Raw genomic sequence first — 21,951 nt, 5'->3', positions numbered from 1 at the left:
CTATCAATACTTGGGTAATCGTTTAGTTAATTTGTGTTGCAAATCTGTAGTGTTGAATATATGATGTGCAATATAATCATTATAATTTGTTATAACTAACCACAGTTGGTTACTATGCCCAGGCAACGCCGGGCTCTTCAGCTAGTATATGGATAAAGAGAGAACTTTCTGACGCTGATATGATTGCTCTTCTCCTTATCTATACTCTGAATAAGTACAATTAACGCGATCTTCTGCCTCCCTGAAGACTGTTGTGCTTGGCACTGAACTGTGACATAAAACTTCTTCTTTCTCCTTGCTGATATCCATAATACTGTGCTACTGTGAGAGTAGCTGAAGGAAGATCAGAAATTCATAAAGGACAACATCTAGTTGAGTGTTCTGGAAAGTCTGAATTCACTGATTTCAAAAGAAAATACAATCAGATACAGAAGTTTACAAACCCTTTTTTCAATTTCTTAAAGGGAAGCTGTCATTATTCACAGCTTGTGACGAGCCTATAGACTTAAATGTCTGATCGGTAAACATATAACTTTGCAATTATGCTTTTGAACATCATGGCAGAGTAAGCAGTTGCAGGAGATTGTGCAATTGCACGAGCAGGAAACCGGCTGTAAAGGGGGTTTCACATATAGCGAGATCGCTAGCGATATCGCTCGAGCGTCACCGATATTGTGCTGCAACAGCGATATCGCTAACGATCTCGCTAAGTGTGAAATGTAGCGGCGACCGGACCCCCCGCTGGCTATCGCTGATCGAGCTAGAATGAGCAGGTCCATTTTTCCATCGTTGGCGTCCCGCTGGCCAGCACTCATCGCTGTGTTTGAAGCTTAAAAACGACGAGCGACGTCGTTAGCGACGCAGAGCTCAGCGATACATGTCTGAATCGGGTACAATTAAGTTGTGTGAAAGGTACTCAACGACCAGCGAGGTCGTTATGCAGATCGCTGATCTGTCTTGCGTCGTTGATGAGATTGGACTGTTTGAAACCTATCTAGCGATCATGTAATGACGTACCAGCGATCTTTGCCAGGTCGGATCGTTATCGCTGGTGCGTCGCTATGTGTGAAGGGGCCTTTAGACACAGTCAGACTCCTCAAAGAGAAGGAAGAGGATGGGATATTGTTATCTCTAACTTCCTGATCAGTGTGTACAGAGTGCTAAACATTACCAGAATTGCATACAGGTTTTGCATTGTCTATGGCCGCTGATATTTATATTCTGAAATTTGTGAAAAGTCATCCTAATTGCATTCTGTATTGAAATACTATTAATACTTATTTAAAAAATTGGACTTAATTTACCAGATTGAACTTGTACCTTTTCAGATTCATATTGTACATTACCTGTTCATGTGACCAAGTCCTTTCAGAGCCATCCTTGACACAAGTATCAACTCTCAGTTCTGTGCCTGTTGCTCCATGTTTGCTGTCAATACAAAGATTGGACGCCACATTTCTCATCTGTTAATGAACACAAAAAGAATAATATAATATATATAAATTAAGAAAGGAAACATATCTAATACCTCTATTAGAGTTGCCTTCAGTTATTTAACCTCTTCCCGACCGCCCACAGTAGATAAACGTTGGCTCTTGCTGGGCTTTGTGCAGCACCGACGTTTATCTACTATCGGCGGTTTTGTGCCCCCCCCCGGGACCCCCACATACCTTACAACACGGGGATCCCGGTGCACAATGCATGCTGGGACCCCCGAGGTCATCGAGACCTGATTGGTTCAGGTCCTGATGACGTCAGCGTCACAGCAGCCAATGGGAGCGATCGCTGGGAAAGCTGCTTGCTTCCTGGCGATCTCACTCATTGTAACGCGGCTTCTCCTCTGATCTAACACTGACAGATGATCAGAGGTGAAGCAGCGTTACTGTGTGACTAGATCGCTGCCTGGCACAGCTGATCGCTGCCTGGCACAGCTGTGCCAGGCAGCGATCTTGTCACATAGTAACGCTGCTTCACCTCTGATCATCTGTCAGTGTGAGATCAGAGGAGAAGTGGTGTTACTATGAGTCAGATCGCAGGGCAGTGATCTTGTCACAAAAATAAAAAAAGCAGGTACACAGGTTAGGGCTAGGGCTGGGATTAAGGTTATGGGTGTGTTGGTGTTAGGTTTGTGGTTAGGGTTATGGTTAGGGCTGAGATTAGGGTTAGGGGTGTGTTGGGGTTAGGGTTGGAATTAGAATTGGGGGTTTCCACTGTTTAGGTACATCAGGGGCTCTGTAAATGCAATATGACGCCCGCAGACCATTCCATCAAAGTCTGCATTTCAGAACATCACTACTTCACTTCCGAGCCCCACAGTGTGCCCAAACAGTAGTTTTCTCCCACATATGGGGTACCAGCGTACTCAGGACAAATTGCACAACAACTCTTAGGGTCCAATTTCTTCTGTTACCCTTGTGAAAATAAAAATTGGGGACTAAAAGATCATTTTTGTGGAAAAAAAATGATTTTTTTATTTTCACGCCTCTACATTATAAACTTTACTGAAACACTTGGGAGTTCAAAGTGCTCACCACACATCTAGATAAGTTCCTTGGGGGGTCTAGTTTCCAAAATGGGGTCACATGTGGGGGATTTCCACTGTTTAGGTACATCAGGGGCTCTGCAAACGCGACATAACACCCGCAGACCATTCCATCAAAGTCTGCATTCTAAAACGTCACTACTTCCCTTCCGAGCCCCACCGTGTGCCCAAACAGTAGTTTTCTCCCACATATAGGGTACCAACGTACTCAGGACAAATTGGACAACAACTTTTGGGGTCCAATTTCTCCTGTTACCCTTAGGAAAATAAAAATTGGAGGCTAAAAGATCATTTTTGTGGAAAAAAAATGATTTTTTTTTATTTTCACGGCTCTACATTATAAACTTTAGTGAAACACTTGGGGGTTCAAAGTGCTCACTACACATCTAGATAAGTCCCTTGGGGGGGTCTAATTTCCAAAATGGGGTCACTTGTGGGGGGTTTCCACTGTTTAGGTACATCAGGGGCTCTCCAAATGCGACATGGCATCCGATCTCAATTCCAGCCTATTCTGCATTGAAATAGTCAAATGGCACTCCTTCCGTTCTGAGCTCTGCCGTGTGCTCAAACTGTGGTTTAGCCCCACATACGGGGTATTGGCGTATTCGGGAGAAATTGCACAAAAAATTTTGTGGTTCATTTTCTTTTTACACTTGTGAAAATAAAAAAATTGGTTTTGAAGTAAAATGTTTGTGGAAAAAAAGTTAAATGTTTATTTTTTCCTTCCATATTCCATTCATTCATGTGAAGCACCTGAAGGGTTAATAAACTTCTTGAATGTGGTTTTGAGTACATTGAGAGGTGCAGTTTTTAGAATGGTGTCACTTTTGGGTATTTTCTGTCATATTGACCCCCCAAACTCACTTCAAATGTGAGGTGGTCCCTAAAAAAAAATGGTGTTGCAAATTTTGTTGTAAAAATGAGAAATCGCTGGTCAACTTTTAACCCTTATAACTTCCAAAAAATAAAAAAAAATGTTTCCAAAATTGTGTAGATGTAAAGTAGACATGTGGGAAATGTTATTTATTAACTATTTTGTGCGATATCACTCTCTGATTTAAGGGCATAAAAATTAAGAGTTTGAAAATTGCAAAATTTTCGCCAAATTTTGATTTTTTTTTAACAAATAAGCGCAGATCATATCTAAAAAGTTTTACCACCATCATGAAGTACAATATGTCATGAGAAAACAATGTCAGAATTAGTAGGATCCGTTGAAGCGTTCTAGAGTTATGACCTCATAAAGTGACACTGGTCAGAATTGAAAAAATTGGCCCGGTCACGAAGGCAAAAACGGGCTCGGGTACGAAGGGGTTAAGATTGGACAGTTAGACGTACACTAGACACAATAGCTGGAGATGCTTTCTAATTTGAACAATTCTCATTAGAACAAAAAGTCAATATGGTGCCATACCAATTATGTTAAGGTTAAAGTGATTGTCCAGGACTTATGTACTGATGAAGATAAGTCATTACTATTTGCTCAATGTGCATCTGAAACCTGAAAACCTTACGATTATCTGTTTGCAATTCCCACTGAAGTTGGATCTTTAAGGGCCTGTCACACTAAGCAATATCTCTAGCAATATCGCTATAACTTGTGATGTTATAGCGATATCATTGTGTCTGATACTTACCTACGACCGGCTCCCCCGCTGCTTATCGCGCGAGAACGTCCTGGACTGTTTCTCGTCGTCAGCTTCCTGCGGCGCTTCCTGTGGAGAGACGAGCGACGAGCGTGGACGCGGGCGGGAGGACGCAGGATCGCCTAGTGTGACAGGTAAGTAGCGACCCCTGACCCCAGTGATGTCGCTGGTGAGATCTGCCTGTGTGGCAGCTCACTAGCGACCACTTAGCGATGCACCAGCGATCCTGACAGCATCATATCGTTGGTCGGGATCACTGGTGCATCGCTAAGTGTGACAGTACCCTTAGAGCCACACAAGATCATACATTTGGAGCATTTCTAAGGTGCTGTAGATTTGATCAGCTGATTGGTGGGGTGCTGGGTGTTTGACCCCATTGATCTAATCGGTAACATAAGAAGAGGTCATTAATATTTAAGTTCTACTCAATCACTTTGAAGGGACTAGGCAAACAAATGATCGATCTTGCCAAGATTCTAAATTGCCAAATTGTGAGGATTTTACAGATTAATTTGATTTACAGTAAATTTATCCTGCACAAATTGAGTGCCCTTTAATATTCTCTGCCCATCTCTCCTTTTGGATATCATTAGATATTGATGCCCATTTGACTTCTAGCATCTCCTTTAACAAGTAAGTTTTGTATATCAATTATCCATATTTCTGTATAAATCATATAGGGGAAATATATTTCTGTATATATCTATAGCTAGATTGATCAAGAAAGTCAATTAGCTGTAAGTCGGCTGGTACCCACACTGTGTGCCCAGCACTTCTATTCATCACTTTGAAGGATCATGGAGCATGCTTGTCCTTATACACACAGATATTCCTAGATTGAATAGGACTAAGGCCTACAGTCTTGTGGAGAGCTTAGCAAGAGTAGTGTTTTTCCAACTGAACATCATTCAGAGTATAATCAATTAAAAGAAAAACCTTACAAGAACTTGAGTCATTCTGATTCCTAATGAATAATTGCTCAGCTATGCTTATTGCTAAGGATCGGCCTAAATAAATCCAGGCTGCTACCTAGCGACTGAGGCCACAAGCCACAAAACATGACAATACTACATCTTCATGGCCACTTTTGGAGACCATTAATCCTTTTACATCAAATAGAATAGCCAGTTTCATGTATTCGTGTACCTCATGCAAAATAGTTACATACCATGGTATTCTGAACATACTGTCAAATACATTTTCTAATAACGGTCTTTTTAAAGGCTAGGTGGATTAGGTATACCAGAAATGTATAATGTATTTCTTACAAACTGAAAACTGAAATAATCTGTAAGGACTGAGCACTAGACATTTTCTCATTTCATCATTTAGGAAACTTTAATTGAGTCTCCAAGTTGGAGAAGAGCAAACAAGCACATCCATTGTTGCTTAGTAATAAATATCAGCTCCCACCATTTAATGTAAGCTTTTAAATGGGGTGCCTGGGTTACAAAAAAAAATTATAACCTGCAATTTTTAGCTGCTAGAGGGAATAACGTAGTCATTTCAATTGGTATCATTTAACACTGCAACGGTAAACAAAACACTAACTGAAAAATGACCCAGATTACAGCTATTAGTAGTGGGATGCTGCCAATATGCATCTGCCATGAGGTGAGATGAGCATCTTGCCTCAAGGGGTGGCCTGTAGTTTGCCCTAGGTGACAGCAATTTTGCAGAGCTGCCATTCTTGATCAAATTCTGCACCTACCATGAGACCAGATCATGCGTTTCAGTATATCCGTAGCTGCTGCCTGAGGTCTCCTGCTATCTATACCCATGTCCTCCATACATACATTCTTGCTTCTCTTCCTATAAATTATTTAAGCAGGTTCTCATCTTCAGCTTAAATGATTTTAGATTATTTCTGTTGTGTCAGTCCGTATTTTAATAAAATTATTACTATCACAAACCGCTGTCATACAGCTGTGTAAAAAATGTGACAATCATATCTGCAAATTGTAGGCTCAAATGGCGCCATGTGCAGCTGCATGTGTTCATCTGCATTGTGGAAAAATACAGAAGCAGCTTGATATTTACACGCATTAGTCTGGTCCATTGAAAAAAAACAGATTAGTGCATGTTGTGATCTTTCCACACGGACCATTAGACCATGCAAAAATTGCATGTGTGCATAGGTACATAGGTTTTTATTGGTCAGTTTGCTGTCTGTTGAGTACATGGACATAACTTTGATCAAAAATATATGGCTGTCTGAACTTGCGATTTATTTATACCTTAGATATTGGTGGAACACTCTCACATAATGCACCATATGATTTTTTTGGTATTTTAAATATTTTATTGACATTGCATTATGCAAATTATTAATGCTGTATTTACTTTAATGGTAAAATATATGGCAGATTTAGGGTATACAGACACACCTAGTGGTTGATCTCTGGCCATAATGCATCTACAAACTGTGCTCACAACATGTAGTATTCCATCTATTCAGTGCAATTTTAAAATTATTAATATCTATAGATTTTTTTCAGATAAAATTGCTGCTTTGCCGACATTGATATTAATTTGAGAAATGCACATATTTGTGGTAAAATTCCACATGCTACATGTGTCTGTGCGTCTGAAGCCTATTTGCGCTGGTAAACTCTCATTATATTTTATTTGCTTTTAAAAAATAATTCTTTTAAGATAGTGGATGGCAAGTGTGCATCAAGGTGTACATGCTACAGACTCATAGTGCACGTGGTAAACTTAAAAGGGTTGCATCAGTTTTAGACATTATCCTCCATTCCCGTGATAAGGAACCACTTCATGATTGCTGGGGGCCCCACCGTTAGGACTCTCAGTGATCCCAAGTATAATGGCTCTAAAGTGCCCTCAGTAAATGGAGCAATAGTTCAATATGCGGTGCTCCATTCATTCTTAATTAGATGGTAGCCTAGTGCAACTTTAAGCTGGTCTTCTGCACTTAATCATAGAATGAATGGAGCAGAGATGCTTAGGTTTGATCATCGCCCCATGAAGAGCCCTGCTATTGTAGGTCTTTTGAGGCCCCAGTGACATAACCTGCAGTGATCATGAAATTGAATAGAGGAAAGGACAGGGGATAATTTCCAAACTTGGGTTAACTTTCTTGACCAACAAAGCGTTACATAGAACTTCTACAGTACATACTTTTGTCTTACCAACTTGACTCTTTTTTTTTTTTAGGAAATTAAGGGGGTCACTGTACCAATTTTTGCCTCAGACAGTAGAACAGTTAGTTACAGCTCTGGTTGAAGAATAAGGAATCAACATATTTTTAGAACACTGAAACAAAATGATTGCACAAATTGACTTCTCCTTTAAATAATCTGGTCTGAAAAGGCTTGACAAAAAAAGAAGTTCTTAATAATCAGTAGTTATTCTGCTTAAAAATGGTATAGATTAAGGGATCTATTCACCAATACTTGCATTGTGCAGGCCAATGTTAATGATGGGCGTGCAAGAATATGATGTACCTAATTCATTACGAAGCACATGAACTCTTAATAAATGAGGTGCATTTTATCACTAGTATACACCTCTCTGTGCCGCATCAAAATGTTACTTACTGGAGTAACAGTCTTGACATAAGTTACAAATCTGGATGAAAACGCTTTGGAGAATCAGGGTCTACATCTTTTTTAAAGTCCCATTGAAAACAGCCTCGATGCCTAGTATTATTGTTAAAGAATCAAATTGCAAAAGAGACTAACTTAATAAACTATATTATATCATTATCTCTCCTTGAAAAAGCTTTAAGAGAAATATGGATCTGGTCTTATCAATTATCAAAAACTACATGATAAATGGGCAAGCACTGCACTTTACAGTGACATGTAAAAGTAGGGGTAAATGTGTCATCTTTAGGCGTTTTTGAAACCAATTCATCTTCAAGTTGATTTACTATTCATAGTAACAGTCAGTTTGACCAGGGGTGCCCAAACTTTTACATGTCACTGTAAATAAATTCTGTTATTTACTCGCCTGGGATCAGGTCTGTTGAATTAAATGTTGTACTATGACAATATATTGTGCATCATGTTCCCACCACTACACAGGGGGAATCTTAAGCCATGTCCTCTATGGTCTCACATTCTTCTGCAGCCACAGAGGTTCCTGCTCAGCAGAAACATCAGTCCCAGCATCTTGCTCAGTGCAATGCTATGCGTCTGGTTGCTGCTGCTGCTCCAGGTTCACCTATAGCATCCAGCATTAGTCAGTGGTGAGCAGACATTCCTGGGATTAAGCCCTGCTTTTCTCCATCTGAGCATGCCAATGAGACGACCGCTCATTCGTGGTCAGAGGTCACGTGCTCAGGTCCTCAAGCAGCTCAGATTCGGGCATCAGCAATGTCCCTAAAGGCTGCAGTTATAAAAGGATCGCACGGCCGCACTGTCGTGAGCTAGTATAGACAATGTGGAGTGAGTGTTGTATGCACGTATGAATGTCTTTGGTGACTGACTCATTATGAAACCCCTACCCTTGGTATACATGTGTTGATCAGCCTTGCCAGGTAGTGCCTAGGCTGATAGTGCAGGTAGGAGGCAGAGTCAGGGCTTTGCCTATTCCCCACTGTGTACTTGGTCTGCACTCCACAGTAGCCAGCGTCTATTAGTGGAGTTCGCAGGTGCGATGCTGTGCGCCTAGTGGATCTAGGAAGGCTCTTATCCCTTGTCCTTGGGGCAGTCTTGTGACCGTACACTAGCGCTGACTCAGCTGTGCCCTGTGACAGTCAGCAGGGTATGGCATCTGTGTTATGCAGTACCGTGGATTTATGTAGCAACAGAGCACGTCGCTACTACATACTGGGGGGTGTTTAAGCCCTAACACAATATTTACTTGACTGTGATATGTGTAATATTCCAAAATGAACATAATCACAGTATAATTTTGCATTTGCTGGCCATTTTGTCCCTTCTTTCCTTGTCTCCGCTTTGAGTTATCCGACCAATTGTTCTTAACATTTTTCCGTTAACAGTTTGGTATTTCATTAATTTTGTTTGGTGGTTTCTAGTTGCTCTTTTTGTAACTGTTTTATAGGCAATAACATTTTAAACTATAGTAAATCAGTTTGTCCCTCTATATACGCCATTGAATTATGTAAATGAGCATGCAATTGTAGCCATTATCTTCAAATACTGTGCTACCGATTGCTATATGTGAATGACAGAATACAGAAAAAAATAAGGTGAAATATTTTATAATACCATTTAAAAATGCATTTTTCATTTTTTCAACATATAAATGCCTTATGCCAGGAAAGCAAGTTAAAATATATTTCATACATAATATCACAGTCTTTGAATCTGAAAAGAACATACAACCCATTATACTTCATGTCTAGAGTGCTTAATGCTGTCTTTCTGAGGCAATGAGCTCCTGTTGTGCTCTTACTGTACTTCTTCAGCACCAGAGAATTCATAAGGACACTACAGTGGTGTAACGGATATGTGAAGTGTTTCATTTTATGCAGAGACAAAAAAAAAGAAGGGCAGATCGTGTGTTAGAAAAGTTAAGCTTTAACATATGACAAACATAAGATAAATGGATGTTTTCTTAGGAATGGAGGAATGACTTGGCAAATAACACACAAGCTGTGAATTCAGCCCTGTAAGATGTGAACACACTTCAATTATTGCATGAGCAACACAGATGCATGGAACAGTTTAATTATTATCAATGCTACAAAGCACAGCATGTTCTTTTGTGAGCACGCATTGTGTATTCAGGGTAGATGTTATTTCAGCCACGGTGTGTTATGAAAGTGTTTATGGAGATGTTATTTTTACTTGTCATTTAAATCTGTTGCATCATGACAAACAGTAAATGCACAATCTTTTCTTTTCTGCCACAAAAATATGCTGCTATTAAAAGCTAATTATCAAACTTCACCATGGTATGGTATCCAAACAAATAGAGAGTACAAAAGATGCAAAAGAAATCTACAGATAAAATGGACACATATACAAAATGAAAGAAAATGAGAAAATTGTCAACTATTCCTGTAAAACTAGTGACTAATGCTATTTTTTTAAATACATATGTACAGGTTCATATTTGATATAATTTAAAATTGTGTTAATATCATCATAATATTGCAATAATTATAAATAAAGGTGATAGGTAATGTGACAAGAATTATTTGAAAAAATAAATTAGTAATCATTTTTGCAACAAATCACACATATGACATTATCTTTAATCGAAAAAGTACTTTTATCACTACTGAACAGTACATATACAGTATGTGTATATATATTGTAATTTTACAAATTTAGACATACTTGTAACAATGGCGACCATGGCACCTAAGGCCTCTTTCACACATCCGTTTTTCGCCGTCAGGCAAGTTCTGACTATTTTTAGCAAAACCGGATCCGGCAAAATGCAATGCCGGATCCGTTTTTTCCCCCATTGACTTGTATTAGCACCGGATTGCGCCGGATGGACATGCGGTTCATCAGGTTTTTACCAGATCCGGCAATATGTCTCAATCCGGCGTCTGGAAAAAACGGCAACTGTAACGTTTTTTGTTTGTGGCGAAAAAGACGGAAGCGCCAGATCCGGCCAAAGCTGGATCCGGTGACCGGATCCGTTTTTTTGGGTCTGAGCATGCTCAGTAGCCCTGCCCACAGCAAACATATATAAAACCATGACAGTGGGACCCTCAGCCACAGCCAATATGCCAGCCAAGAGAGGAGCCAGCCACAGGAGAAGGCAGGAGAGTACCGCACCACCAGCACCACCCCAAATGGAGTCAAGGGACCGTGCTGAACAGGCAGAGGGGAGTCCACCAGCAGACGACAGACGGTAATCATCACATCCCCCATTCCTCAAAAATTTAACCAATTTTTTGTCTTTCAGCCAGGGCCATGGAATATCAATATATTCATTGGCCCTTTGTTTCTCTTTATTCCCCAGCAGAAGCCGCCCTATAGAAGCAGCAGCACCAGCAGCAACAGGAACGGAGTCTGGCCAGCAGCAGGACACCACATCTTCTTCTTCTGGGAGCCCTCCCTCGCATTGTCAGCGTTTAACGGTAATTTTTTATTTCCTCAATCCATCATCTCTGGAATATATGTCTATTCATTGGCTTTTATTTCAAAACAGGAATCACAAGCTGAAGAGGATGTCCCAGAAGAAGAATGAATGGGTGGACAGATACAAGGAGTGGGCTCACAATTGGTAAGTTTCCTGCATCAATCACAGAAACACAACATCACACTACACACAACACATAGAAAACAATTTAGTGCACACATCACACAGCAAACAACACATATGCCTACATCCAAGCACATAACTTTTTTTTTCTAGTCTTCCGAATCTGGTGCTCGGCCAAGAGGTCATCGCAGTGCCTCCCAGGGTCGGCGGCGTGAGCGACGCGGCGGTCACCATCGTGTAAGTATACATTTTTTTGTTTTTTTTCCCTTTTTCTAAACTTTTCCTAGTAGTGTGGAGGCTAATTCATTTTTTTCTCTTTTTCTTTAACAGGCTTCACAGCCTGCTCCTGACTCTGACGGTGAGGAGGGGGGATTGACGTGGACCTCCTCATCGATCTGGTCAGAGAAAGGGAGCCACTGTGGAATATGGGGGACCGCCGCCATGCTGATCTTATTGTGACCCGTTGACTCTGGGAGGAAATCTGTTCGCTCCTCGTGGACCGCTGGGAGGACCTCGATGCTTGGGCCCAGATTCAACAGCGTAAGTATATACAGTTCCTGTTGCTGGATGTAAAGCAGTGTTTCCCAAACTCCAGTCCTCGTGGTCCCCATGGGTGATGTTTTCAGGATTTCCTTTTGAACAACACTATGGAAATCCTGAAAACATCACCCGTGGGGGGCATGAGGACTGGAGTTTGGGAAACACTGATGTTGTATACTAACCACTTTGTGCTTTCTCATTTCAGGGGAGAGAATTGTGAAGCGGTGGCAGTCTGTGAGGGATTGTTTCAAGAAGGAGTTCAACAAAGAGATGCGGGCCCCGAGTGGATCTGGAGGACACAGGAGCAAGTACAAGTACGCACGAGCCCTGTCGTTCCTCCGGGAAACAATGGTCACCAGAAGGTAAATATTACACACCCCATGTAAAAAAAAAATGTTACATGTCTAATTTTTTTTTCAGCCAGGGCCATGCCATGTCACTATATTAATTGGATTTTCTTCTCTTTATTCCACAGCACGGTGACCAGCACTCGGGAGCCTGCACGGTTGTACCCTTCTGGGGCGATCCCTGAGGAGACCGCCAACGAGGGACACTTCGACCTCCCCGGCCCATCTGCACCTTTCCAGCCTTCCCTCACATTCGATCCATCTCTCCCATCCACCAGCGCTGGAGAATCGTGGCCCCCTACATTACATGAATCCACTGGTGAGGAGATTGCTTTCCCTTTACCCCACCCTTCTGCCGCTGCCACCTCTAGTACACCTGCGGGTACTGGGCGGCAGTGGCAGAGGGGTCAGGAAAAGACCTATGCTCCAGAGTTCATGCATCTGAATGCATCTTTCCAGAACTGTCTTAAAGTCTTGTCAGAGCAAATATCCGCAGGCTTTCAGGTGATCAACTCCGCCATTCTGGAGTTGAAGACACTTCTGCAAACCATGCATTCAGAAGCAAGAAGTTCGCCAAACCACACGTTTTTCAGGTCTGTTGTGGAGCGCATGGAAATGCTCTCTCCTAGCCAGCAGATGCATGTAATGCATTCGTGCCACGCTGCTCTACTGCAGGTTACCTCCCAACCTCCACCTCCCACCCCAGTAGTTCCTCCACCTGCACCTCCTCCAGCTACTGTCCCTCCTCCCCCTCCTATTCCATACCAGCAACCTCCCCAGTACCAGCAACCTCCCCACTTCCAGCAACCTGCCCCGTACCAAACTCCTACTCCGTACCAAACTCCTTCCCTCTACCACTTCTCAACCACATCATCTGCTACTCCAGCCCCTGCTCAACCCTCCACTCCACCACACACCACCTGCTCTGCCTCCAACATGTCCACCCATTCTCTTGCTTTTTCTACCCCTTCACCTCTAACTGTTCCTTCCCCACCACCATCCCAGTCCTCTCTCCACACTCCCAGTGTCGAAGTGTCCCGCAGCCCCTCCAGCAGTATTTCCACAACACACTACACTAATTTATGATTGTGTGTTGAAAATAAAAAAACAAGTTTGTGTGTTTAAAGCTTTATTAAAAAATTTTCTATTGCAATTTACAAAAATTTTATTAAAAAAAAAAGTTTCAATAAAAGTTAAATTTTTGTATTACAATTGGTGTCTGTCATTTATTTCTGCAGCTAAATCTGTTTAAACCAAAGGTAAAATACTGGTTATAGAAAAGGTAAAAATTATTGGGTATAAAAATTGATAAACCACAACAAGATAGACAACTTTGGTTGGCAAAGGTATGCTGTTGGTACAGAAGGTACATGACTTTGGTTAAGGGCAGAAATTTAACAAACTCTGTCATCCTGCCAGTCTATTCTTCCTTGAGGTGACATAAAGTATTGTACAAAATTGTCCCTCATTCGTGAAACCGTCACAGAACTTCTATTGGTAATGTTTTGGTAATCTTGCAAGGTGGTTTCTTCAGAGGTGTCCTCAATGGAAATGGGTTCCTTGCAGATAACAAAATTGTGCAGGACCACGCAAGCTTTGATCACCTCATCCACAGTATCAGTCTTCAGGTTGATTGCAGTCAATAGGACACGCCATTTGGCTGTCAGAATACCAAAAGCGCACTCCACCATTCTTCTTGCTCTTGTGAAGCGTTAATTAAAAATGCATTTTGTTCTTGTCAATCCTCTGCTAGAGTTCGGTTTCAAAAGGTGTTCTGACAGGTGGAAGGCTTCATCCCCTACACATTGAAAAGGCATACGTGGGCCAGATGTTTGCGGCAGCGGTCTAGGGGGTGGGAACTGGAAGGTGTTTCCATACAGTCTATGCCCCATGGCAGACAGTTTGAAAACTTGAGAGTCATTGGAGCGGCCATAGGCCCCAATATCGACAGCAATAAATTTGTATTCTGCATCAGCGATGGCCATGAGGACAATGGAAAAATATTTCTTGTAATTGAAATATTCAGATCCCGATCCTGCTGGTTTTACAATGCGGATATGTTTCCCGTCCACAGCGCCCAAGCAATTTGGAAAATGACATATCTGTAGAAACTTGTCAGCAATTTCAATCCACCTCTCTGTTGTGGGCTCTGGTACAAACTCATCAACTAAAGAGTCCCACAGTGCACGGCATGTGTGATTCATAATTCCAGATATGATGGAAATCCTAAGTCTGTACTGGAAATGGAGTGACGAAAGGGATTCTCCAGTTGCAAGGAATCTGGGAGGAATTAAAAAAAAAAATTAGTTCAAAATCACAGCATTACATACCAATACTCAGCTATAACACTTGTAGATACAAACTACCACCAACAACATTCCAGTGAAAGTGTGCTCTGAAGCGAGCAGATCCAATAAATGTGGCTTACCTTAGAGTCACCATCAGATGCTCTGTCGTTGAAATGGAGAAGCAGCAATAGGTCTCCGATCTTCTTATGAGGTCTGCAATGCGCTCCACCAAGTAATCAAAATTCTCCATTTTCATCCGAACATATGCAAAAAATTTCTCTGGGTTTCGTCTAAGGTCCATGCAGAGTGTAGAATACACCCCACTCGTCATTCTCTTGGCTGTGATGGGGTGGATCCACAAACGGCGTCGACGTCGCTGATGCATGATGCGCTGCTGTCTCGCTCTCTCCTTCTCCAGAACAATCATCCTCAAACAATTCGCCTCCACTGTAAAATCCATCAACTTCTTCAAAATGTTTCATATCACAACATTCATCTTCGCCAGTCACTTCCTCTTCTCTCCAATCTGCACTTTCTCCTCTACAACCTGTCAAAGATGGGCTGTAGGAACACGGTATATATAGGATTTCAGTACCAATCATGTTTGGAAGCCCCCAAGACGCGTTTTTCAAAACCGTATCCGTCGTAATCCGTTGAAAAACGGATGGAAAAATGGATGAAACGGATGAGACGGATCCGGTTTTTGGTCGGCTGCGCAAGACGGATCTGGCAGAAAACCGGATCCATCACATCCGGTTTTACCTAACATTTGAAGGATCCGGCGCTCCGGCGCGATGCCGGATCGCACCTGGCGGCAAAAAACTGATGTGTGAAAGTAGCCTAAGTCCACATGCACACATTAAGCATTTGGTGAGTTTTTTATCTTAGTATTTTTAAGCCAAAACGTGGAGTGGGTAAAAATACAGAAGTGTTGACATGTTTCTATTATTCTTTTTCTCTGATTGTTCCACTCCTGGGTTTGGCTTACAAATACTGATGTAAAACACTCACCAAATACTCAACATGTGGCTGTGGCCTTAGGATTCTAACAAAGGGCCTATGTTATTATTGCCACAATTTACATTGGCCATCAATAATTCTTCAGAACATAGCCGCCCAACACACACTCACAAAATAATGCAATAAAAATGGATCAAAATGTCATATGTATCCCAAAATTGTATCAATAAAAACATCAGCTCAGTGAACAAAAATAAGCCCTCACACATATTTATTGACATAAAATTTAGGAAGGTTATGGGTCTCAGAAAATGGCAAAACCATCTGAATTGTTTTTAAAAAGTTTTGATTTTTTTAATCACTGAAATATGAAACAGAAATTTTCAACTTTTAATGTCACCACAATCATACTTACCTGAACACTCATACTGCCATGTCATGTTTGCCACACAAATAAGAACTTAAATGAAAAACTAAAAAAGCTTTGACAAAATATTGTTTTTTTACTATTTCACCCCTCTTTACATTTTCTTCCCAATTCTCAGGACATGATATAGTAAAATGGAAGTTGCCATTTACTACTACAACTTGTCCCGAAGAAAACAAACCCATGCTGAGTTGATGAAAAATTAAAAAAAGTTATGGGTTTCGGAAGCAAGGAGTAAAAGCAAAAGTGTGTGTGAGAGAAATATAAAGAAAGGACGAAAAAGAGGTGGAGCTTTTCAATTTTAGTGGGAACTGCAGATATCCCTAAATTGTACTCATATTCATTCCATGGCAAAGTGATTCTATCATCTCTTCTTGATACTGCTTACTAGAGATGAGCGACTTTGCTTTTTTAGGGTCGAGTTGGGTCTCATGAAACCCGACTTTCTAAAAAGTCGAGTCGAACGAAATCGGCCGACTATCAGGAAAAGTCGAAGATCCGATTGAAACACGAAACCCAATGCAAGTCAATGGGGACGCAAAGTCGGCAGGGAGTGGAGGACAGTCGGGTTTCAGTCGGCGAAAACCCGACTTTGCTATAAGTCGGAGAGTTAGGAATCTGACAGACCTGTTTCGCTCAACTCTACTGCTTACAGAACACTACGCAGAAAAATAATGGTTATGGATCTCAAAATATGGCGCTAATAATCTTTTTCATGCCATACTAAATGTTTTCTTGTGCAAAAGTATTAAAAAAAGGAAAAAAATACTCAGATTTGCTACAGCCACGTTTCTACTAACTTGTAAAAACCAATTATCTCATTTTTTATCACACACTGTACACCAAAAGTGGGGAATCTTTTTTTCTGTCATTTGGATATCTATACCAGCCTTCGAGAATCGCACTAATTGCTTGGTAACACTACCCACAAAGTACATCTTGACTCTGGCACTGTTATCAGGATTCAATCTTTCATTGCACACTCCTCAGCGTTCAGTAGTGAACACTCCGTGAGCATGGTCAAAGAGCAAGAAGAAAATAATGTGTCAGACAGGTGCTGGCCCAAGCACTGCTGTCCCACAGGGGCTGAATAAAAGGTAATTGAGGGTTGTAAATGGCTTGTGGGTCAGAGGTTTCCCCCCTTTTGTACACAATGAATGTATAATGATACAAAAGTAATGGCAACATTGCTGAAGAAGAACCAGGGAGAGAAATATTAAATTAGCTTCAATTTACTGAATAAATCCAATGGAAGATAGTTAGTTTGAGAAAAAAAACTGCAGTCATGTAGGGGAATGACTATATTTATGCAGATTACATTACCCATGATGCCTCTGGCTTTACAGAGAAACCGATTTTCAGCACATTTCTTTTTCCTATTATCTAATTGCTGATTTATGAACATGTCTAAATAAACCTGACTACAGCAACTAATCACAGCTCACCTTTCAAGACACAATAAAAGATGAAACCAGAAAAAGCCAAGCAGTGGAAAATACAAAGCGGCAAATGGGTCAGAAGTGGGAAAGGGTATGAGAGTTGAATTTGCTGTCAGACCTAGCTGTCATAATGAAGAGGCTATATATATATATATATATACAGTATATATATATATATATATATATGTCTGCAAATTAGCTGGGAAGAAACATTTTACACAACTAAAATAAGGTTAATATTACTTTCTATCACATATAAATGATATGCTGGTATGTGCTGTGCATGCAAGAAACTCTTCAAACATCACAGAGATGGAGAAAATGATCCATATGATCCACAAGGAGTGAAAAAATATATTAATATCAGATGAAGATAGACACTCTTAGACCCTTATAAGATATATTAATATACTTCATGGTGGTAATAAGGCCAGGTTCAGAATTAGAAGCTGGTATCACAGCTGTTTTATAAAGTTGACATTGTGACACTATGCAGGCAGTGAATCTGCATATTGGTGTGTGAACTTGTAATTACTGATGGTTTCTATGCAATTAAAGTTTCTTACTAGCAAACCCAGAAAATAATTTTTACGTTTTTTGCATGATAATATAGAACTTTGAATAGGCCTTCTGCATACTGTTGACATAAAATCATGCAAATTCCATAATTATGCTTAACACTTAGCAGAATGATCTCAGTTTTATGTACGGATGCTCCACCATGTAAACCCAACCAATAGAGCCCCAGATGAGCCTGTATGCTGACATTGCTTTAAAATTCAGTATCAAAATTGCTCCAAAAGTGTAGAGTAGTGAAAACTTGGCAGAAAGTAAAAATGGTAAGAACTAATGAATCTTACAAAAAACATGCTTCAGCTCTTGAAGTTTAGCTGTTATTCCTAAGCATTTCCATATCATGATGGATCTAACTTTGAAGTTTGATAGATATAATGCCCATGAAGAAAAACACCATAACAATGCCATAATTTTTACCTAAAAAAACATTGATCTAAAATAAAGTCAATAAAATGTTGTAGGTAGAGATGATTGGAATCTGCTGAAATTCAAATTTGTCAAATCTGACTGATTTTACATGGGAATTTTGATTTGCAGCAAATTAATTCTATGAGAATTTAATGTTTCTTATTATGCTTTGGTGTCTGCAAAGACCCCAAAACAAAATAAATGTAAGATATTAACAAGAGAAACAACAACAGCAACTTATAGTAGAGAAACTGTAGGGGAACAAAAGAGCACAAGACAATCCTGTGATACTCTTTTAGCTGCAAGGGAAAGTTAAAGGAAGGTGCTCAGCTGAGCAGGTTGTGTGCAGGCACAACTCCTATGAACACCTCATGGTATCAGCTGCTGCCCTTATGGCTGGGGAATAATCACCTGCAGGATAGTTGACAAATTTTGAATATAACACAATATCAGGCTGCGCTGCTGTACTAAAGAATCCTTAGGACCAAAATCAGTTGAACAGTTTTTATTTCGACAAGGTGTTTCAACACTGGACTAGCATCTTTTTCAAGTGAAAAAACAACTAATACACTTTGTAATTGATTTTTGTGGAGATAAAAACAGTTTAACTCATCTTGGTCCTAAGGATTCTTTAGTACAGCAGTGCAGCCTACTATCGTGCTATAGTCCAAATTGTTCGACAACAACTAATACTCACTGCTCACCTCTGCTGTTCTTTGTCTCCCATATGGTCTGTTTCACCCCCTTGTTGCATGTCAGAAAACTTTGGGCATCTTGAAGCTGGGATAGGAAGTATAGCCGTGACTAGGTCAAAGACAAACCTGTGAATGTGCAGGGACTTTCAGGGGATTGTGATGACAGAATTAATGCCCTAAAGGGCCTTTCATAAGGTCACAGTATACCTCCTGATGATTATGCAGTCTAAGCATAAAGAGACTCAGGGCTACTGTAGTGACCCAGTCCAGAGTGTGTCAGTCCCTTTAAGTAATCCTGGATTGTGAGTAGCTTCTGTACACTACAGCTCACTCTCTAACTGCCCCTCTATATTATCCCCTGCATTTGTGAGCTGTAATTCTCCATTTCTCATCACCTCCAATTTAGGTGAAATGCATTTCTCAGTTGCTGTGTTCTGGTGCCATCTAGTGGTGAAAGTGTACAATGACTCATAATTATTGTTTTGTAAGGATCTGAGATGTGAATTCAGTGTCCTATTGGCCAGGTCCTGGTCACATGGTCAATAGGAGGAGCTGTTTTCCAGGCAAGTCTAGAATGTTCTTTAGTCTGAGGGATGGCTTCAGGGAGTGCGGAACCCACATGGAAGCTGTTTTCACTACAAGATCTCCTGCAGGCCTAAGAGCCTGGGTTCCCTCTCTAACCTGTACAGACATCATTCTAAAGTCTTTCTAACTGGATTCACCACAGTTTTTACATTCACCTATAAGTACTTGTGCATGTGCTGTGACACACTGTGGAGTTAACCCCGAGTACAGGTCTGTAACCTCTAATTGCTGCGTCTAACTCCTTCTGTAAACTACCAAAAGACACTGTCCAGTGTTCTTAAAGCTCCAGACCCCAAACACATCTCAGCATCTAAGTGTGAACTGTAAATGCCGTGGACTACCCATGAGAGACCGTTCTGAATTTGTTCCAAGTTATTATTCCCGTTCCTGCTGAAGTAAAACCAACTGTTATCCCTGAGACCGATGTGTCTTATAATTCCTTCAGATGTGGACACCGTGTAGGAGTGCATACCAGGGAATGTTCAGCCTGGTCATTACATTACAGTTTTTGGTAGAGATAAGGAGAGGCAATGAAAAGGGGGAGGGCATGCAACAGAGCTGGCCAGGAGCAAACCAGTAAGGTATTCTTTCCTCTTTCTGTGGTTTTCATGTTAGAGTAGGACTGGCAAGTGTAAGGAACTTTGACGTTAGTTTGCCAGCTTATGTATTATGGCCATAATATTAACCAATACCTTACATATATTGATATGTTTTTGTGCACTTTTTATCTTTTCAGGCTGCAGTTGGGCCCAAATGGTTCTGTAAACTGTGGCCTCTGTTCACACGGGATGCATTATAGTTAGCACTGGGCAGCCCCCCTATATGGTGTTATTAAGAGGCTGTGAACCATATGCTCTGTATTCCCTGTGTGAACACTGCCACATACAGATTATTTTTTTGCACTGGTGTGCCGCACGGCCAATCCCTGAATGTAGGCTGGCTGTTTCATTAGGTATTACACACCTGTGCAGTTGCCATTTTACTTGGGTCCGCTGCACTCTGTTGTAGTGCATTTGTATTGAGGCCTGTCTTTACAAGTAAGCATCTCTACCTGTTTTGTTTTTTTTTTCAGTAAGGTATTAGTTACTTTATTTTCTTTTTAACCTTTTTAAAGCCCTACACACCTCAGAAAAATGGTGACCAGCCTGCTGCCACCTTGCACAGTGAATTACAAATAAATCAGCATTTTGTAGAATTTTTCTCAATATATTCTATATACTTTGGTCTAATATAACTATGGACAGAGTAGACAATATGGGTTGTAACATGAAGTTCCACAATCCATAATATTCATTGGCACATGCATATTTTAAGGTATTACAAATAACTCATGCTACTAATTATGAAGACACTGTAAAAAAAAACTAAGCCCTGGTGCTAATAAGCAGTAATACTATCTTTCATGGTGCTACTGGAAAAAATAAAATATACACAGGGCATCTTTCATCACACTATTAGTTATAATAAGAGTGAAACAAGTGCTAAGAAATATGAATGTCTATCTATTAGCCAGCTCAGGAGCACTTAAGTTATTTCCAAGAATCTTTTTGCTTACATTGTTTCTCTTTTTATATTACTGTTGTGTATAGGCAGTTACAAAGCAGCAAGGTAACGTACTTATTCACTCTGAATTGGTCTGTATAAAACATGTTACGCTTCTATTAGAAAGTTATGAGACTGGGAAAACAGCCAGCCTAGTTATAAAATAAACCATCTAAAAAAATGAACTCAGCGGTTTCTCTTGCAGCTTGTCCACTTTTATTTTCTTTCAGCTATTTATAAAACAAAACCATATCTTATATTGTTCTTGCACATGATATTAGTGCACATACAGAGAACATTTATAATCACTGCCTATGCAGTAAAATGCCTGTCCAAATGCATATATAATTCAATAATATTAATTTAAGAAATATGATAATATTTTGCCAGTGAACATTGACTGCAGCCAATCCATTCAATTAAATGTAATTATTAATCATGAGCGAAGGTGCTTGAATGTTATCAGAGCTTCTGGGAGTACTTGTATATTATGTTCAAGTCCCTGTAGCTGCATGATTTGCGGCTGTTAGACAGCCTGAACACATGTAAGGGAATGTTAGGGAATCCCCATATGTGTCTGTATTTTCCTCCAAACCATACAGTATAAAGGTAATTAGCGCTATAGAAATCTGTTTCTTACACTCATACATAATTTGACCATGTTGACTCAATACGTTTTTAGAATAAAAATGTTAGCTGGTTTAGAGAACATGTATTTATATGTTTATAGATGTAATGTAACAGCAAACAAAGAAATAATGAAGACCTGGCATGATCATGAATTATAATGACCTCTATGTA

General features: G+C 40.4%; 1 protein-coding gene across 1 annotated transcript in view; it reads right to left on the bottom strand.

The window, feature by feature from the left end:
• The window catches only part of GALNTL6 (polypeptide N-acetylgalactosaminyltransferase like 6), a 3,047,192-nt gene that overhangs the window by 182,294 nt on the left and 2,842,947 nt on the right, over positions 1–21,951 (bottom strand). Inside the window, exon 10 of the mRNA XM_073577390.1 lies at positions 1,347–1,463. Coding sequence (XP_073433491.1) covers positions 1,347–1,463 — 117 coding nt within the window. The remainder of the gene's footprint in view (positions 1–1,346; positions 1,464–21,951) is intronic.

Source organism: Dendrobates tinctorius, unplaced genomic scaffold, assembly GCF_039654945.1.
Source record: "Dendrobates tinctorius isolate UK_male_01 unplaced genomic scaffold, ASM3965494v1 ptg000008l, whole genome shotgun sequence".
Classification (NCBI taxonomy): domain Eukaryota; kingdom Metazoa; phylum Chordata; class Amphibia; order Anura; family Dendrobatidae; genus Dendrobates; species Dendrobates tinctorius.
This window is presented reverse-complemented; position numbering and strand designations above follow the sequence as displayed.